The sequence below is a fragment of the Lepidochelys olivacea genome (assembly GCF_965140295.1).
Source record: "Lepidochelys olivacea isolate rLepOli2 genome assembly, chromosome: 2".
In the NCBI taxonomy this organism is placed as follows: Eukaryota; Metazoa; Chordata; order Testudines; family Cheloniidae; genus Lepidochelys; species Lepidochelys olivacea.
The window spans coordinates 179,673,400-179,693,254 of NC_140412.1; the positions used below are offsets into that span (position 1 = coordinate 179,673,400).

Genomic DNA, 19,855 nt, shown 5'->3' on the forward strand with positions numbered 1-19,855 from the left:
CTCCTCTTTTACTTCCAACTGATGCTGTCCCCAGCTTATAACTAAAATTCTTGTTATTAATCCCTAAATGCATAACCTTACACTTCTCACTATTAAATTTCATCCTATTACTATTACTCCAGTTTACAAGGTCATCCAGATCCTCCTGTAGGATATCCTGGTCCTTCTCTAAATTGGCAATACCTCCTAGCTTTGTATCATCCACAAACTTTATTAGCACACTCCCACTTTTTGTGCCAAGGTCAGTAATAAAAAGATTAAATAAGATTGGTCCCAAAACTTATCCTTGAGGCACTCCACTAGTAACATCCCTCCAGCCTGACAGTTGATCTTTCTGTCTGAGTTTCTGGATCTGTAAAAGGGGGGTAATATTCAGCTGCCCCAGAAGGGTGTTGAGATGAGTTAAACAACCTCTGTAAAGTGTTTTGCTCTCATTCAGTGGAAGGTGATATTATTATACCATATGGTGTTGTCAGACCTACAGCAGCGGGTGCTGCTTTATATACTTCTTCCCCCACCCCACCTCTTTTTCTTTTCCCGTTGTAGAAATCAATAGCGTCCCTTCAAGGAAGAATGCACATCATTTGGAGTAAAAAGAAAAGGAGGACTTGTGGCACCTTAGAGACTAACCAATTTATTTGAGCATGAGCTTTCGTGAGCTACAGCTCACTTCATCGGATGCATACAGTGGAAACTGCAGCAGACTTTATATACACACAGAGAATATGAAACAATACCTCCTCCCACCCCACTGTCCTGCCGGTAATAGGACTAACAGGGCTGTTACTCTGAAACCTATCATTTGGAGTAAATAGCCTCCCCCCCTAAATTAACCTCCAGATTCCTAATGCTGGCCTTGCCTGCTGTTTCTGTCTTTCAATATTTTGTACCATTTTCTTCTCCTTCAAGAGCATCAGGAAAGGAAGATGTTTTTTAAAGGCAGGAAAGTGCTTGGAGCTCAGACCGGCTCCCCCTGAGCACTGAGGGGGCCGTGGGGCCAGGCTCTCTCTCTCTCTCTCTCTGTATCTTTAAGATCCCCTCCTCCACCTTGTCTCGTCGGCCCCTCCCTCCCCCATCTCCTGCTGGCTCCCTCGCTCGCGCTGTGTCTCAGCCGCTGGGCTCTGCCTGACTCGCCGCCTCGCCAGGCTCCCTGGACCAGCAGCCATGGCCGACATGAAAACGGGCATCTTCGCCAAAAACGTCCAGAAACGGCTGAACAGGGCGCAGGAGAAGGTCAGCGCAGAGCTGGGGGGGGGGGGGGGGGGAGGCGGGAAACCTGGGCAGGGGGCTTGTTCACCCTCGGGCGGGGGAGAGCAGGTGCAATGGGCGGGTTGCATCCTCCCGGGATGGGTGCGAAGGGGAAGCGGCCGCAGCAGCAAGGGGCTGCGGTTGAGCATCCCGGGCTCGGGACTGGGAAATGCATCGCTCTGGAGGGCGGGCGGGCGCGGGGGGGTGGGGGGGCGCAGGCTGGCAGGGCTGCAGAAGCAATGGCACCGGGGAAGACCGCACTGGCAGCCACACACAGCTGGGGCCGCTGCTGCAGCCCCCGCGCTCCGCCCTGACAGCTCAATCATGGCAGGGTTCCTTCCTCCACAGAGTGACCAGCCCCAGATTAGGGGCTTTGTCTTATATACCTAACTATACCCTTTTCCCGCCCCCCCCCCCAAAATATAAGTGTCTTGATTTTTCACACTTGCTGTCTGGTCACCCTATTTGTCCAGCCCCTCTGCTGAGCATGCAAAGGTCCACCCCCGACCCCCCTTTGTGCTGTCAGGGCTCACCTTTAGCTGTAGGCGGGTGCCTGTGGCCGGCAGGAGGCGGGGCTGCAGCTGGTTTCATATCTAGGGGGTCGGATGTATTTGTGGACTTCACTGTGGTGGGATTAAAAAGCAGGGAGTGGAGCGGGGGAAATGATGTCTGTTTTGACCCTCTTAGGGCAAGAGAGGAAAGAACCCGTTTCTTTAATCGTAAGCAGGCAAGATCCCTAAACAATGGCTACAAATCTAATGGGGGCTGTCTTGTCTTCTAATGCCTGTATGGCCAGTTAGAAGCAATATTGTATGCCCTTCCTCAGAAGGTCAGGAGGGAAGTGTAAACTCTAATCGATGGGTGCACTACAGTGTTTCCAGTGAAACAAAGTCAGTAATTACAACACACATACTGTGAATGGCCTTTGTTTTAACATATACTTGTTCAATTAGGCTTTCTTTGAATCCTGTACAATGACAGAAGGGATGTGTAAATGCATCTCGATTCATTATGGAATGTAAAATAATCCAGGGAACCATTATCATTTTAATTTTAAATGCCTGTATAACAAAATACTTTGGATAACTACCAAGTAACATGGGGTATTCTTGCCTTAAGGACAGGAAAGCTACTGCTGTCAGATATTATTATATAATATAACTGGCCCATTTATTCTTCAGCTTGACTGAAATACTCTTATACCATTGTGCAGATCAATCAACCTTAGTTTTTTCAGAATAAATATTGTGCGACTAAAGTGGATTTATTTTGTTTTACTCCATTGTTCCCCTCCCTCACACACTGAATATTCCAGGGTTTCATCTACTTGCAAAATTATTGGATAATAATCTTGCTTTGGCATTCAGAGAACACAACTGGGTCAGATCCTCAGTGCATGTTCTCTGCCGTGGCTCCCTCAACAGCAGTAGAGCTACATTGTTTGACACCCGGTGAGGGTCTGGTCCGTGTGTTTTGTAATTAAAGAGAGGCAAAATATCGGGAGAATTTTAGGCCAAATGGCAGCACAGTAGAATGCAGCACAGTAGAAGGAATACATCCGTCGCCTTGATCTCTTCACAGAAATAAAGGTTTGGCTGTCTCTTGTCCCCACCTCCACAAATGCACACTTTCAATACTCTAAGAGGATTGTATTTCCTTTAATATCCTCCCAAGCTCCTCTTGAACTAAAGTGATCCCCCTCACCAGGTTCACTTGGCAGCTGAACCTTCCTATGAAAGAGGTGATTCTAGCTACCTTCTAAATCACTCATGTCAGTAATCCACAGTGACCACAGCATAGACTGCTTTAAGGGCTCATGTCAGCATTTTCATTAGCAATTGCTTGGAGTTTGGAACTGTAATTGTGTTCCTCATTTTAAAAAAAATGTTAGTCATGACACTGAAAACTCATGAAGCTGATCACATTTCAGTTGTTAAAGGATTTAGAGCCCAGTCTTTAATCAGAGAAAACTGTCACTGAAGTTAACAGGGAATTTGCAAAAGTCGGTATTGCAGGATATCCACATTAAGCCTTATTAATTGAACCCAGTGCGTATAAATGTGCCACACACATTTTTCCAGCTTTAAATCTCTTACAGCTATGGAAATATAAATACAAACCTTGAATTTGGGCACAAAAAATACATGATTTGTGCAAAATGTATATATGGAGAAAATATATGTTGGCAGTGTGAAGGTTTTACCAGCATGAGTTTGTGATAGCCATATTCCATGTGAGTGGCAAAGTCATCCCAGTTGAATGCCAATAAAACCGGTAAGCCACACTATCTGCATTTGCTACACATTTTACATAAGTGCTCTAGGGAGTTTTTAAAAATTATTTTACTGATGCTATTTTTCATAGCTCACTGCCTTTGTACCATGTATTCAATGCTACAGAGTTTCAAGGGAGAAAAAATATATCACAGCTAGAATGTAGAAATAATACCATATATTTTTGGTTTACAAGGAAATTAAATTTTATCAATGGGTCTGGTAAGAACATAAAATGCAAAAGTGCAGCCAGAGTAGATTGTGATGTTGCCAGATAGAGATATGTCTTTTCTCTGTTCAAGGTTTGCATATGGTTTTATTGCTTAAAATACATAGATCTGTACTACACCCATTCCTTGTTGTCCCTCACAAAATCTCTCTTGCTATTCTGCCTTCAACGTCTACTTATTTTTTCCTCTACCTCCATATTTGTCTCATGCTTCTGCTGACTTTTTGTTCTGCCTCAGACCCTCCCTTTGGGCTACAGGGATCTCTTCTCAGCTATCTCCCATTCCCCAGACCTTTCTCTCATACTTAAACCACCAGTTAGCTCTGGGTCTCCTTAATGGTTTTATGAGGCAAAATTTCTTAACATTTTTTTGCTAATATTTTTAAAAGCATAATTGAGAATACTAAAAGCTCCATGTGCAGCTATTTAGGTTTTATTTAAGTTTTTAAAATAAAAGGGGTGGGAGTTGCAGAAATTAACAGATATTTATACATTTTTATACAGGTTTTTCACTGGTGTGATATCACACATTTTAAATGATTGGAAGTCTGATTTCTGACTTCATCGGTACAATGTGATTGTGTGATGTACATACTGTACAACACGCGTAGACTTCAGTGTGCTATCTGGTATAAAAGAGCAATATGTTAGAAATGAATGAGTTCAGTTTATTCAGTTTATCCCTGTGATTTGCTGACATTCTAGCAAAAGTATAAGTATTTTCTGCTCTGTTTTGTTTTTGTTTTACTCCTATAATACCTGTACCAAGGACATTGATGTTAGAAGATATTTAATGCCATAGGTCAAATCCCAGACCTAATAGCCAGATTATGGAAAATATCTTTTTAATGATAAATAACATAACTTTCAACTCCCTGTGTGTATACACACACACACATATAAGGGCTGTTGATTAATTGCAGTTAACTCATGCAATTAATTCAAAAAATTAATTGTGATTAATCGCAGTTTTAATTGCACTCTTAAACAGTAGAATACCAACTTAAATTTATTAAATATTTTGGATGTTTTTCTACATTTTCATATATATTGATTTCAGTTACAACACAGAATACAAAGTGTATATTATTTTTGATGACAAATATTTACACTGTAAAAATGATAAAAGAAAGTTTTCAGAGTAGCAGCAGTGTTAGTCTGTATTTGCAAAAAGAAAAGGAGTACTTGTAGCACCTTAGAGACTAAGAAATTTATTTGAGCATAAGCTTTCGTGAGCTACAGCTCACTTCATTGGATTTTTCAATTCATCTTATACAAGTATTGTAGTGCAATCTTTGTTGTGAAAGTGTAATTTACAAATGTAGTTTTTTTTGTTACATAACTTCACTCAAAAACAAAACAATGTAAAACTTTAGAGCCTACAAGTCCACTCAGTCCTACTTCTTGTTCAGCCAATTGCTAAGACAAACAAGTTTGTTTACATTTAGAGGAGATAATGCTGCCCTCTTATTTACATCACCAGAAAGTGAGAACAGGCATTTGCATGGCACTTTTTTAGCTGGCATTGCAAGGTATTTACATGCCAGATATGCTAAACATTCGTATGCCCCTTCATGCTTTGGCCACTGTTCCATGCTGATGACACTCATTAAAAAAAAAAATGCGTTAATTAAATTTGTGACTGAACTCCATGGGGGAGACTGTTTGTCCCCGCTCTGTTTTACCTACATTCTGTCATATATTTCATATTATAGCAGTCTTGGAAGATGATCCAACACATGTTCATTTTAAGAACACTTTCACTGCAGATTTGACAAAACGCAAAGAAGGTACCAATGTGAGATTTCTGAAGATACAGCGCTCAACCTAAGGTTTAAAAATCTGAAGTGCCTTCCAAAATCTGAGAGGGATGAGGTGTGGAGCATGCTTTCAGAAATCTTAAAAGAGCAACACTCCGATGCAGAAACTACAGAACCCAAACCACCAAAAAAGAAAATCAAGACTTCTGCTGGTGGCATCTGACTCAGATGATGAAAATAAACATGCATCGATCTGCATTGCTTTGGATAATTATAGAGCAGAACCCGTCATCAGCATGGACGCATGTCCTTTGGTTTAGTGGTTGTAGCATGAAGGGACATGTGAATCTTTAGCTCATCTGGCACGTAAATATCTTGCGATGCCAGCTACAACAGTGCCAGGAGAATGCCTGTTCTCACTTTAAGGTGATGTTGTAAACAAGAAGCAGACAGCATTATTTCCTGCAAATGTAAACAAACTTGTTTGTCTGAGCAATTGGCTGAACCAGAAGTAGGACTGACTGGACTTGCAGGCTTGGACTTGCAGGCTCTAATGTTTTACATTGTTTGTTTTATTTTTGAATGCAGTTTTTTTGTATATAATTCTACATTTGTAAGTTCAACTTTCATGATAAAAAATTGCACAACAATACTTGTATTAGGTGAATTGAAAAATACTATTTCTTTTGTTTTTTACAGTGCAAATATTTGTAATCAAAAATAAATATAAAGTGAATCATGTACACTTTGTATTCTGTAAAAAGAAAAGGAGTACTTGTGGCACTAACAAATAGAGAGACTAACAAATTTATTTGAACATAAGCTTTTGTGAGCTAGACGAAAGCTTATGCTCAAATAAATTTGTTAGTCTCTAAGGTGCCACAAGTACTCCTTTTCTTTTTGCGAATACAGACTAACACGGCTGCTACTCTGAAACCTTTGTATTCTGTGTCGTAATTGAAATGAATATATTTTAAAATGTAGAAAACATCCAAAAATATTTAAATGAATGGTATTCTATTATTGTTTAACAGTGTGATTAATCACAATTAATTTTTTAATCGCTTGACAGCCCTAATATATATAATATATATATAATATTAAAATGTATGTGTGCGTGCATGTGTATTTATTCACTAAATTAAAATTGATATGTAAATATTTTCTTGTTACATTAGTATATTGTCTTTCTTCATATTAGGTAATCAATCAATCTTTTATTTATCGATATATCGCTATTTAAATGTTAAACAGTAGCTCCAATGTAAATGTACACACTATATGATTCAGCAGTCTCAATCGTTTTTAAAAAAAGTGTATGTGATATAGTAAACTTTTGGCCATTGAACAGTAAACTCAATAATATCAACAGCAATACTGTAAGTTTTATATCGTGCCTTGTTTCTTAAAGGATTCCAAAAAGCTTTGCAAACTAATCAGTACACCCATATCTGGAGTGTAATATGACAGCTGTTTGACACTGTGCTGTAACATTACAAAACGATTCAAGACAGAAGAAGAGAAAGAAACTGTGTCCATTTAAAACTGTAGGGGAAATGTAGGTAGAGGTAGAACATAATTACCCAAACTCAGATTTGGCCAGGCTAATACCCAAAAGTGTGATTTGGATTTTTAATGATAACAAGTGGTTGGGTACTATTATTATGTGCTTTTTAATTCTTTGTCTGCCTCTTTGCCCTCATCTTGCTCTTTCTTCTCCACAAAATTTCAACTGATCCTCTCCTCCTAAGTATTCCCCCCACCATGCATTTCAATGATACCCCTCTGTTTCTGTCTAACTCCCACCAATTTGTCCAACCCAGATCCTATCTTTTTCCCTCTCCACTAAATATGGCCCCTCCACCATCAGATTCCATCTCTCCTGTCCTCACATATTGTCCAACCCCAACAACTAACATTCTTCTCCTGAAAGTGGGATCTGGTCACTTCTCTGCTCTCCACTGCCTGCCTTACTGAACTGGATTGACAGATACTGTGTGGGTGAAGGAACGATTAGTGGGAGCAGGAACGATGAATAAGTCTCTTTTCTCAAAAAGAACAGGAGTACGTGTGGCACCTTAGAGACTAACAAATGTAGTCTTCTTACTATATGTTCCATTCTATGCATCCGATGAAGTGGGCTGTAGCCCATGAAAGCTTACGCTCATGTAAATGTGTCCTCCTTTTCTTTTTGCGGATACAGAGTAACATGGCTGCTACTCTGAAACCTCTCTTTTCTCAGTAGCCTGAGTTGCCCCCAGCAGCCAGAACATGAACTGAAAATGAAACCTTGCTGACCACCTGCTTCTCTGTGACATTTCAGTTGGGATGGGTGACAGAGAGACAGCTGGGGCAAAGATGTGATTGGGTGGGTGTGCATGCAGGGGGTAAAGAAAATGCTTGTGCTCTGGCTCCCTGAGTGCAAATGAGGTGGGCTTGCACAGCAAGAGAGTGCCACTGCGTGGGAGCATGGTGAGCCCCCCTTACCCCAGAGGAACTGGCTAGTGATTAGAAGCTAGTGCTGGAGGGGCAGATGAGCTGCATTTGGAAAAAAGGAAGTGTAAAAGATGCTTCTGAGCACTCTTTCCTCTGTGGCTATGGGGGCATTCTGGCTGCTTCAGCACCCTGTAGGCAGCATGCCTCCAGCTACTGCTGCAGTGCAGCTGCGCCATCTCCTCTACCACTGGTCTGACTGTAAAAGCCACAACAGAGCCCTTCATGTGTTCTGAGAATATTGCTGTTTGTATCTGCTAGTGCCTGAGAGTTGCTGTATGTTTCTTTACATCTTTTTTTCAGGCCATTTGGCATAATCCCACCCCAGCCCTCCACGTCTCACTTTGATTAATAAGCATTAGAAGCAAGAGGGAAATGTACTTCCAATCCATCACTGTGCAGAAAACATTAAGGTCCCGGTTCTCCTCTGCAGTGGTGGCTACAGGGAGTTAACCGTGGTTCCCTGATGCTCAGCCCCACAAAGCAGTTAGAGTAGGCCCCCCTGCTGCTCTAACTTCTGCTGCTGGCATAAGTATGGAGCGCTTATGCTATTGGGGGATCAGACACAGTGGGGCTCATTTCCACCCTACCCTGTTCCACCCTTGCATTACCCCTGGCCTGTATCTCCCACACATTTTCTCCCACTTACATCAGGGATTGGAGGGGCAGCTGGTGTAGGAAGCGTAATACTGCCTCTGTCAGCTTTACACTGCCAGAGAGTTCCCCCTATGTAGGGAAATTCTCTATGGGGAATATCCAGCAGGGTTAAGTAATTCAACTTGTGCTGAAACAAAGTAAACTTTAAAGACCTGGAGAATCCAGTCCTCAGCATCTCAAAGGCAGGGTCTCTTTTCCCTAATCATGCTGAGTGTTGTACCATAGTGAGTGTTGTGTTGTACCATAGTGAGCCTTATCTGGTTTTGAATGCAACATAATTTGATCCTGTCTCAGAGAACAGCTAGATGGTGAATAGTGTTCAGAATCAGAAACCACTGATCCACTAGGAAGGCAATAATGCTATATTGTCTTATGTCACACTAGCCTGTCTTGGCCAATGGGATTGTATATAGAAAACATAGGCATACTTTAAAGATGCATGTAATACATTTCTAAAGTACCTATGGCATTGTGAGAGAGCTCACACACCAAAATGTTCTATTGTTTTTGCTTGCCACACTGTCCTGAGATTCTGACTCTTCATTAATTAATTTTATTACTTGTATTATGGCAGCATCTAAACACCCCATCCAAGATCAGGGCCCATTGTGCTAAGCACTTTGTGAGATCTTTGGGCATAATTCTTATTATGTGTTTGCAATCAAAATAGACAAGGCAGGCAAAAGAGGGCAGGTGAAGCAGGGGCACAGAGAGGTAAAGGGACTTGCCCTAGGTCACACAGCAGGTCAGTGGCAGGGCTAAATTAGAACTAGGTCTCCATACTCTCAGTCCAGTGTCCTGTCCATTGCCCTCACCACTACCTTTTTTTGTTTTTTCCCACTCTCTTCCACTGCCTCTTCTCTGGTTGTTTCTGTTTTGTGACTTACTCACCTGATGTGACCTTCTACCTTGTTCTCCCCAACTCTTCGGCATCCTCATTGCTATCCATTCCCTTTAATCTTCAGTTCTGAGTCACATTCACACACACAGCCCTGCCCCCGTGGAGCTATAGTCAAACTTCCTTTCCTGTAGCTTCCACAGCTTTTAAGCTGTGCTTTACAGCATCACAAGGTCCAGTGACTCAATCGTGCAATCGGGAATTAACACTTTATATGTATAGGGAGAGGGAGACCTGTGCAAAAGTGATACTGTCAATAAAACCAGCTGTATTTATTATTGTTTATTACTATAGTTCAAAAAGCAGCTGGTATTTTTCAGGAGCAGTTCACATATTTCCAATTCTCTCTTTCTCTTTGTTTTATGAAATGTCAACTTTGCTACTACCGGGTCTAGACTTGTAAAATTCTGCCTCAGTAAATAAATATTTTTAACAAATTAGGATTTTGAGGGAATAAAAATTGAGTTCTTTGAAGATGAGTGAATGCTGTTTTCTTTTTGTCCAATGCATTGTCATCAATAATAAGTATTTTGCAGGCCATTCAAGGCAGGTATTCTGCCTTCACCTTATCTGTACGTCTCCACAGGAAACAAAGGAATGACCCAGGTGTAACTGAAGGCTGAAATTGGTCCACAGTGGCATTAAACTGTAATTAATTCTGTTGATGATTCACAGTCCTGCATATAGTACAGTCCATTTCACTGTCCCATTTATATGCTAGCTCTGCAGAGCTAACATGAGTAAAAAATACCTCAAAAGTACTTAAAACTGATTTTGTCTATGACGTAAGCAGATATGACTCTGAATACACATGGGAAGCAGAACTGATGAGTAAGTTTCCATTGTACAAGGTACTTTTCAGAGAATAATCATGTTTAAGTCTTGGGGAAAATGGATCAGTTATCTCATCTGTAAAATGGGTATGATAGGTCTTGATTCAGTAAGGTACTTAAGCATATGGTTCGCAGTCAAGCTTGAAGGGCATATTGAGTGGGGTACTGCAGGGATCAGTTCTGGGTCAAGTTCTGTTCAATATCTTCATAAATGATTTAGATAATGGCATAGAGAGTACACTTCTATAAAGTTTGTGGACAATACCAACCTGGGAGGGACTTCAAGTGCTTTGGAGGAGAGGATTAGAATTCAGAATGATCTGGAGAAACTAGAAAAATGGTCTGAAGTAAATATGATGAAATTCAATAAGGACAGATGCAAAGTACTCCACTTAGGAAGGAACAATCAGTTCCACACATACCAAAGGAAAGGACTCCCTAGGAAGGAGTACTGCAGAAAGGGACCTGCGGGTTATAGTGGATCACAAGTTAAATATGAGTCAACAGTGTAACACTGTTGCAAAAAAACCAACAACAATCCCCCCACTCTCCCCCCCCAAAAAAGAAAAAAGAACATCATTCTGGGATGTAACGGCAGGAGTGTTGTAAACAAGACACGAGAAGTAATTCTTCCACACTACTCTGTGCTGATAAGGGTTCAACTGGAGTATTGTGTCTAGTTCTGGGCTCCACATTTCAGCAAAGATGTGGACAAATTGGAGAGAGTCCAGAGGAAAGCATCAAAAATGATTAAAGGTCTAGAAAACATGACTTATGAGGAAGGATGGAAAAACCTGTGTTTGTTTAGTCTGAGAAGACTGAGTGGGGACATAACAGTTTTCAAGTACATAAACGGTTGCTACAAGGTGTAGGGAGAAAAATTGTTCTCCTTACTTCTGAGGATAGGACAAGAAGCAATGGGCTTAAATTGGAGTAAGGGAGGTTTAGGTTGGACATTAGGAAAAACTTCCTAACTGTCAGGGTAGTTAAGCATTGGAGCAAATTGCCTAGGGCGGTTATGGAATCTTGTCTTTGGAGGTTAAGAACAGGTTAGACAAACACCTATCAGGGATGCTCTAGTTATTACTTAGTCCTGTCTTGAGTGTAGGGGACTGGACTAGATGACCTATTGAGGTCCTTTCTAGTCCTATACTTCTGTGATTCTGTGATTCTACATACCTAAGGGCTTATCTACACACACCTGTGTAATTAAAAGTGGGATGGTTTGGTTAAACTTGTGTAACTTTGTGAGAGGACAGTGTTTTGTAGTTTTAAACCTGGCTTATGGTTGTTTAATTTGCTCCTGTAAACCAGGTTTAAAAATGTACAATTGCATCTTTGTTTAAGCTAATGCAGCATGTGTGTGTAGACTGGGCCTAACTGTAAGCACTTGGGTAGTTCCACTGAAGTCAAGTCTATTGTTAACATGGCATTGTTTTGTTGAAGTAGAAGTGGTGGATAATTACAAACACTAACTTTGGCTTATTTTTAAAAACACAAAGGAAAGTAGATGGTCCTGATTAGAGAGGTAAGAATTGAATTGCTTACACCATGTACACCATGTTTAGATATACATCAGACTGATACTTACAACAGAGAGGAAACTGAGGAGCGAGGATCAAAGTCAGTGCAAAGAATTGGAAAACCTCAATGGGTTGTTCAATCATCAGATCTGAAGAGAAGTAAAGCAAGTTACTTCAGAGATGGTTAGGGACTATTGCTTCCAAAGTTGTGGCTCATCTAAAAGAAGAAACAGGGAAGGCTGGGTAATGATGCTAAAAGTTGCTTTTAGCATAACTCAGAGACTCTGAGAGAGCAGCAGAGCCAGTGGGATTTGAAACCAAGGCTTAATAACTGAAGGAACTGGAACTCCAGATACGGCATGGCTGATTATACAGAGAAGGCTACTGCAACCACAGTGAGTTCATGGGTGCTAGATTCTTTTGTCAGAAAAGGATGATGCTAGAGGAACAGATTCATTATCTGAGGAAAAGGCAGACAGAAAATCATCAAAATAGAATGGAAAGTGTTGGGTCTTATGTCCAGATATTAAGTTATCTGGAAGGAAGTCAGAAACATCAGCTGTAGTTCTAAGATGAAATATAATGTCAGTAGTTGGATTTCAAGAAAAGTTGGTGTGTAAATACCTGAAAGTGTAATCATGCAAAGTTGTATACAGTGGAGTTCTAGCCATGTTGGTCCCAAGATATTACAGACACAAGGTGAGTGAGGTAATGTCTTTTACTGGACCAGCTGCTGTTGGTGAGACAGACAAGGTTTTGAACCACACAGAGCCTCACCCATCTTATCTCTAATCATGCAAAGGGAATTCCCATGATTAAAACAAAAATACTATAGTTTTCCTCACTATATCCTAAAACTCATTTTGGATTAGTGAGCAGAAACCAAACAAATTATTTATCACATTGTAGTCTACAGGCTGCCAAAATACAATTTCTGATAGCTCATCTCTAAACTTTCCCCCAAATTATTCTCAGTGAAAATGAGTTGGCAGAGGTTAGAATCATAGAATTGTAAGGCTAGAAGGAACCTTGAGAGGTCAGCTAATTCAGCCCCCTATTCTGAGACAGGGCAAGATCATTCCTGACAGGTCTTTGTCTAACCTGTTCTTAAAAACCTCCATTGAAGAAGGGTTTCAGCAACCTCCCTTTGCCCTGGTCTACACTACAAGTTTAGGTTGAATTTAGCAGTGTTAGATCGATTTAACCCCGCACGCATCCACATGATGAAGCCATTTTTGTCGACTTAAAGGGCTCTTAAAATCTTTTTCTGTACTCCTCCCCGACTAGGGGATTAGTGCTGAAATTGACATCGCCGGGTTGAATTTGAGGGAGTGTGGACGCAATTCGACGATATTGGCCTCCGGGAGCTATCCCAGAGTGCTCCATTGTGACCGATCTGGACAGCACTTTCAACTCAGATGCACTAGCCAGGTACACAGGAAAAGCCCAGCCAACTTTTAAATTTCGTTTCCTGTTTGGCCAGAGTGGCGAGCTCATCAGCACAGGTGACCATGCAGTCCCAGAATTGCAAAAGAGCTCCAGCATGGACTGAATGGGAGGTACTGAAGCTGATCGCTATATGGGGAGATGAATCCATGCTATCAGAACTCCGTTCCAAAAGATGAAATGCCAAAATATTTGCCAAAATCTCCAAGGGCATGATGGACAGAGGCTACAACAGGGATCTGCAGCAGTGTTGCGTGAAAATTAAGGAGCTCAGGCAAGCCTACCAAAGAGGCAAATGGCCGCTCCCGGTCAGAACCCCAGACATGCCGCTTCTATGATGAGTTGCATGCAATTCTAGGGAGCGCCCCTACTACTACCCCACCCCTGTCCGTGGACACTTGCAAGAGGGGAGTCTCATTCAACAAGCATGAGGATTTTGGGGACGAGGAAGATGAGGAGGATGGCGCACAGCCGGCAAGCAGAGAAACCATTCTCCCCGACAGCCAGGAACTGTTTATCACCCTGGAGCCAATACCTTCCCAACCCTCCCAAGGTGGGCTCCCAGACCATGAAGCCGGAGAAGACACCTCTGGTGAGTGTACCTTTGTAAATATAATACATGGTTTAAAAGCAAACATGTTTAATGATTAATTTGCCCTGAAGACTTGGGATGCAATCGTGGCCAGTACAGCCCCTCCTTTTAAATGGCCAACCCAACGGGTGCTTGGTATGGGAAAGGAGGGCGATGCTGTTTGAAACCATTCCCACATGTTATGAAGGCTGAAGAAGCCAAAAGACTGTGGCTTAGCATGGCTGCCTACAAGCCAAATTCTGTTGCCTGGCCCTGCGTGTGTGATCTCTCACACCAAATCGGCAAGCCCTCACTATAAGAGGCAAAATGCGACCTTGTACCAAAAGCATATGTGCTATATAATGTTAACAGCTTGGTTCATGGTGAAAGTGTCTACCTATTGTTCTCTAAAATGTGTCTTTTAAAATACTACTCTCCCTTTTTTTCCTCCCGCAGCTCCAAATGTTTCAATGCTCCCACTATCATCTCCGTCCCAGAGGCTAGCGCAGATGAGAAGGTGAAAAAAATGCACTTGCGATGAAATGTTCTGTGAGCTCATGCAGTCCTCTTGCACTGAAAGACCTCAGCAGAATGCTGAGGCAAACAATGTCAGAGTCCAGGAAAGCAGAAAATGAACACGAGGACAGGAGGGACGAGCAAGAGGAGAGGTGGCGGTAGCGTGATGAGAGGAGGCAGGATGCAATGCTTAGGCTATTGGGGGATCAAACTGATATGCTCCGGCATCTGGTGGAGCTGCAGGAAAGGCAGCAGGAGCACAGACTGCCTCTGCAGCCCTTGTGTAACCGCCCGCTCTCCCCCCGCAAGTTCCATAGCCTCCTCACCCAGATGCCCAAGAACGCTGGGGGCTCCGGACACCCAACCACTCTACCCCAGAGGATTGCCCAAGCACAGAAGGCTAGCATTCAATAAGTTTTGAAGTGCAGTGTGGCCTTGTCCTTCCCTCTTCCCCCACCCCTCCCGGGCTACCTTGGCAGTTATCCTCCTATTTGTGTGATGAATTAATAAAGAATGCATGATTTTGAAACAAAATGACTTTATTGCCTCTGCAAGTGGTGATCGAAGTGGGGGGGTGGTTGGCTTACAGGGAAGTAGAGTGAATCAAGGGGGCGGGTTTTCATAAGGAGAAACAAACAGAACTGTCACACCGTAGCCTGGCCAGTCATGAAACTGGTTTTCAAAGCTTCTCTGATGTGCCGCGTGCCCTGCTGTGCTCTTCTAATCGCCTTGGTGTCTGGCTGCGTGTAATCAGTGGCCAGGCTATTTGCCTCAACTTCCCACCCCCGTATCTCCCCGTTACTCTCACAGATATTGTGGGCACACAGCAAGCAGCAATAACAATGGGAATACTGGTTTTGCTGAGGTCTAACCGAGTCAGTAAACTGCACCAGCGTGCTGTTAAACGTCCAAATACACATTCTACCACCATTATGCACTTGCTCAGCCTATAGTTGAACAGCTCTTTACTACTGTCCAGGGTGCCTGTGTATGGCTTCATGAGCCATGGCATTAAGGAGTAGGCTGGGTCCTCAAGGATAACTATAGGCTTCTCAACATACCCAACAGTTATTTTCTGATCTGGTCAGCTGTTCAAACAGACCAGAGTTCCTGAAGATGCAAGCCTCATGTACCTTTCCTGGCCATCCCACGTTGATGTCAGTGAAACGTCCCTTGTGATCCACCAGTGCTTGCAGCACCATTGAAAAGTACCCCTTGCGGTTTATGTACTGCCTTGGTGGTCCGGTCCCAAGATAGGGATATGCGTTCCGTCTATCGCCCCACCACAGTTAGGGAACCCCATTGCAGCAAAGCCATCCACTATGACCTGCACGTTTCCCAGAGTCACTACCCTTGATAGCAGCAGCCCAGTGATTTGCATTGGCTACTTGGATCACAGCAGCCCCCACAGTAGATTTTCGTACTCCAAATTGATTCCTGACTGACCGGTAGCTGTCTGGCATTGCAAGCTTTCAGAGGGCTATCGCCACTCGCTTCTGAACTGTGAGGGCTGCTCTCATCTTGGTATTCTTGCGCTTCAGGGAAGGGGAAAGCAAGTCACAAAGTTCCATGAAAGTGCCCTTAACACATGCGAAAGTTTCGCAGCCACTGGGAATCATCCCAGACCCGCAACACTATGCGGTCCCACCAGTCTGTGCTTTTTTCCTGGGCCCAGAATCGGCGTTCCACAGCATGAGCCTGCCCCATTGCCACCAGGATGTCCAAATTGCCAGGGCCCGTGCTTTGAGAGAAGTCTGTGTCCATGTCCTCATCACTCTTGTCACTGCGCTGCCATCGCCTCCTTACCTGCTTTTGCAGGTTCTGGTTCTGCACATACTGCAGGATAATGCGCAAGGTGTTTACAATGCTCATAACTGCCACGGTGATCTGAGCGGCCTCCATGCTTGCCTTGGGATAGTATCTGCAGGAGAGCAGAGTTGCAGTGGAAGCTATGGCTAAAGATGGATGCCACGAGAATAGATATTTATAGAGAACGACGAGAGGACCTGCGAGGTGGATTCATGAGAGCAGGAGAGCAGAGTTGCAGCGGAAGTGGTGGAGGACGACAGTTAGCACCGCACACATTTCCCGAGGAAGAACACACGTACCCGGGAGCCCATGACAGACAGCATGGAGAAGTTCGCTATTGAGACAATAGCAGCAGAGCAGAGTTGCAGCGGAAGCGGTGTACGATGACAGTTAGCAGCACCAGGAGGACCAGAACAGATGCTCTGAGCTGCAGGAGAGCAGAGTTGCAGCAAAAGCAGTGGATGACGATGGTTCGCAGACCTACTGTACCGTCTGCTGCTAGCAGCACCCAGGACACAACAGCGGCAGTGTCGGTGAACTGAGCTGAGCGGGCTGCACGCTTGCCATGGTATGGCATCTGCGCAGAAAAAAGGTGCGAAACGATTGTCTTCCATTGCTTTCACGGCGACTGACAACATGTACCCAAAACCACCCGCAACAATGTTTTTGCCCCATCAGGCATTGGGAGCTTAACCCAGAATTCCAATGGGTGGCGGGGACTGCGGGAACTGTGGGATAGCTACCCACAGTGCACCGCTCTGTAAATCGATGCTAGCCACGGTAGTGATGATGCACTCCGCTGACTTAATGCGCTTAGTGTGGACATACGCAATCGACTGTGTAAAATCAATATCTAAAAATCAACTTCTATAATATCAACCTAATTTCGTAGTGTAGACATACCCTTAGAAGCCTATTCCACTGCTTAACTATTTTGTAGTTAGAAAGATTTTCCTAATATCTAAACTAAATCTCCCTTATAGCAGATTAAGCCAATTACTTCTTGTCCTACCTTCAGTGGATGTGGAGAACAGCTGATCACCATCCTCCTCATATCATATATATGTATATATAAAATGTCATATTGCCTCTCTAAAATCCATGGTAAACCCACATCTTGAATACCACATGCAGATCTGGTTGCCCCATCTCAAAAAAAGATATATTAAAAATGGAAAAGGTACAAAGAAGGGCAACACAAATGATTAGGAGTATGGAACAGCTTCTGTATGAGGAGAGATTAGAAAGACTGGGACTTTTCAGCTTGGAAAAGAGATGACTAAGAGGGGATATGTGACAGAGGTCTATAAAATCTTGACTGGTGTGGAGAAAGTGAATAAAGAAATATTATTTACTCCTTCACATAACACAAAACCTATCACCCAATGAAATTAATAGGCAGCAGGTTTAAAACAAACAAAAGGAAGTACTTCACACAATTCACAGTCAACCTGTAGAACTCATTCTGAAGACTAAAACTTATCTAGTTCAAAAAAGAACCAGAAACATTCATAGAGGATGGGTCCATCCATGGCTGTTAGCCAGGATGGTCAGGATGCAACATTGTGGTCTGAGTGATCCTAGCCTCTTATTGGCAGAAGCTGGAAGTGGATGACAGGGGATTGATCCCTTGATGATTACCTGTTCTGTTCATTCCGTCTGAAGCATGTGGCATTGGCCACTGTCGGAAGACCGGATACTGGGCTAGATAGACTATTGGTCTTATGTTTTAGGTTCTCTTTTTAACATCCCTTACCATATTTGAAGACTGCAATCAGATCTCCACTCAGTCTTCTTTTCTCAAGATTAAACATGCCCATTTTTTTAGGATTAGTCTGTTAAATTTTCCCTTTTGTGTTTATCTCTTCATCTTCCAAATTTCTCTCCTACCCCACCCTCTTCTTTGTCTGTCTTTTCTCCTATCCTTTGTTCTTTCTTTGAGTCTCTCCCTCTCTATCTGACTCTTCTCTTGTAGGATTAGTAGAAAAGTACTTCTGAGCTCAAATGCAAAAACCATTTACAGCTAGAACTTGCTTATTTAGGGCTATTTATTTATCTTGTGCTGCACGGCTCTGTGCTGGTTGCAGAATGGCCAACCCTAAGTCTTCAAAAGTCATGTCAGACACACAAAATAATGAGATTTTTAAAACGTTAGGTTATTTTTTTTCCTGCATTCTGTTAAATGTTAAAAGTGCACTTACTTCACATTTTTAAACTTTTCTCTGTAATTATGGGAGTTAATAACTTTTTTCCCCATGAAAGCTGAGATTTTCATTCAGTTTCTTGATTCCAGCCACCAGGGCTTTAAGAAATAAAATAAACATCATAAGATTTGCAATAAGTGCCTGCTTCTGTCCCATTGAAGTCAATGGCAGCTGTATAAGTAGGGGCATAGCGAGCAGATCGAGGGACGTGATCGTTCCCCTCTATTCGACATTGGTGAGGCCTCATCTGGAGTACTGTGTCCAGTTTTGGGCCCCACACTTCAAGAAGGATGTGGATAAATTGGAGAGAGTCCAGCGAAGGGCAACAAAAATGATTAGGGGACTGGAACACACGAGTTATGAGGAGAGGCTGAGGGAGCTGGGATTGTTTAGCCTGCAGAAGAGAAGAATGAGGGGGGATTTGATAGCTGCTTTCAACTACCTGAAAGGGGGTTCCAAAGAGGATGGCTCTAGACTGTTCTCAATGGTAGCAGATGACAGAACGAGGAGTAATGGTCTCAAGTTGTAGTGGGGGAGGTTTAGATTGGATATTAGGAAAAACTTTTTCACTAAGAGGGTGGTGAAACACTGGAATGCGTTACCTAGGGAGGTGGTAGAATCTCCTTCCTTAGAAGTTTTTAAGGTCAGGCTTGACAAAGCCCTGGCTGGGATGATTTAACTGGGAATTGGTCCTGCTTTGAGCAGGGGGTTGGACTAGATGACCTTCTGGGGTCCCTTCCAACCCTGATATTCTATGATTCTATGATTCTATGACTGCAATGGACACAGGATTAAGCCCTAAAATTGTGAGAGTTGGCAAGTCTGGTTGCTCCTGGTTCTCTTGACCCATGATATTCTGCTACCACAGTTTCATATTTGGGTGGGCAGAGGTCTACTAATTGGGAATGTGATGGAAGGCCAAATATGTTCTGAAAATCTACAGTACACATACACCTCGGGTGAAATTCTGAAATGTAAGGGGAAGCTATTGAAAGGTGAGCAAGTTAGCTAGGAAGCGGGGAAGTTAGTGGAAGGAGTTCAAACAGGTAAGTCAAAGCTTTCAACAGTGAACTGGGGGGCAAAGTCTGGTCCTAAACTAAGGAAAAGTCCAACTGACTTAAGTGGAGTTTTGCTTGATGCAGCAGTTTAGAATTTGGCTCAATGGCAACATCTTCCTAGATTCAACGCTGTGTAGATGGCAGTCTCTGTTCCACAGCATTTGAATATATTTTCCGCTTTTGATTTTAAGTCCATTAAAAGTTGCTATGAAATCTTAATGCTGGGCTTAGAATAGTGTGTTCCAAAGACACTAAACAGGCTGAAACTTTTGCTGAGCTGATATATTTTATATAAGGTTTCCAGCATTGTTTGTTTCAAATGTAGCAGTGGTTCCCA

The 19,855-nt window shown here is 42.8% G+C and overlaps 1 protein-coding gene across 4 annotated transcripts in view; it reads left to right on the forward strand.

Moving 5' to 3' along the window:
• Nucleotides 1-1,069: 1,069 nt before the first annotated feature.
• AMPH (amphiphysin) overlaps nt 1,070-19,855 on the forward strand; it is a 167,570-nt gene continuing 148,784 nt past the window's right edge. For all 4 annotated transcript variants that reach the window (XM_084620552.1, XM_084620553.1, XM_084620554.1 and 1 more), the window contains exon 1: nt 1,070-1,233. In XM_084620552.1, coding sequence (XP_084476678.1) covers nt 1,165-1,233 — 69 coding nt within the window. In that variant the 5' untranslated portion in view covers nt 1,070-1,164. The remainder of the gene's footprint in view (nt 1,234-19,855) is intronic.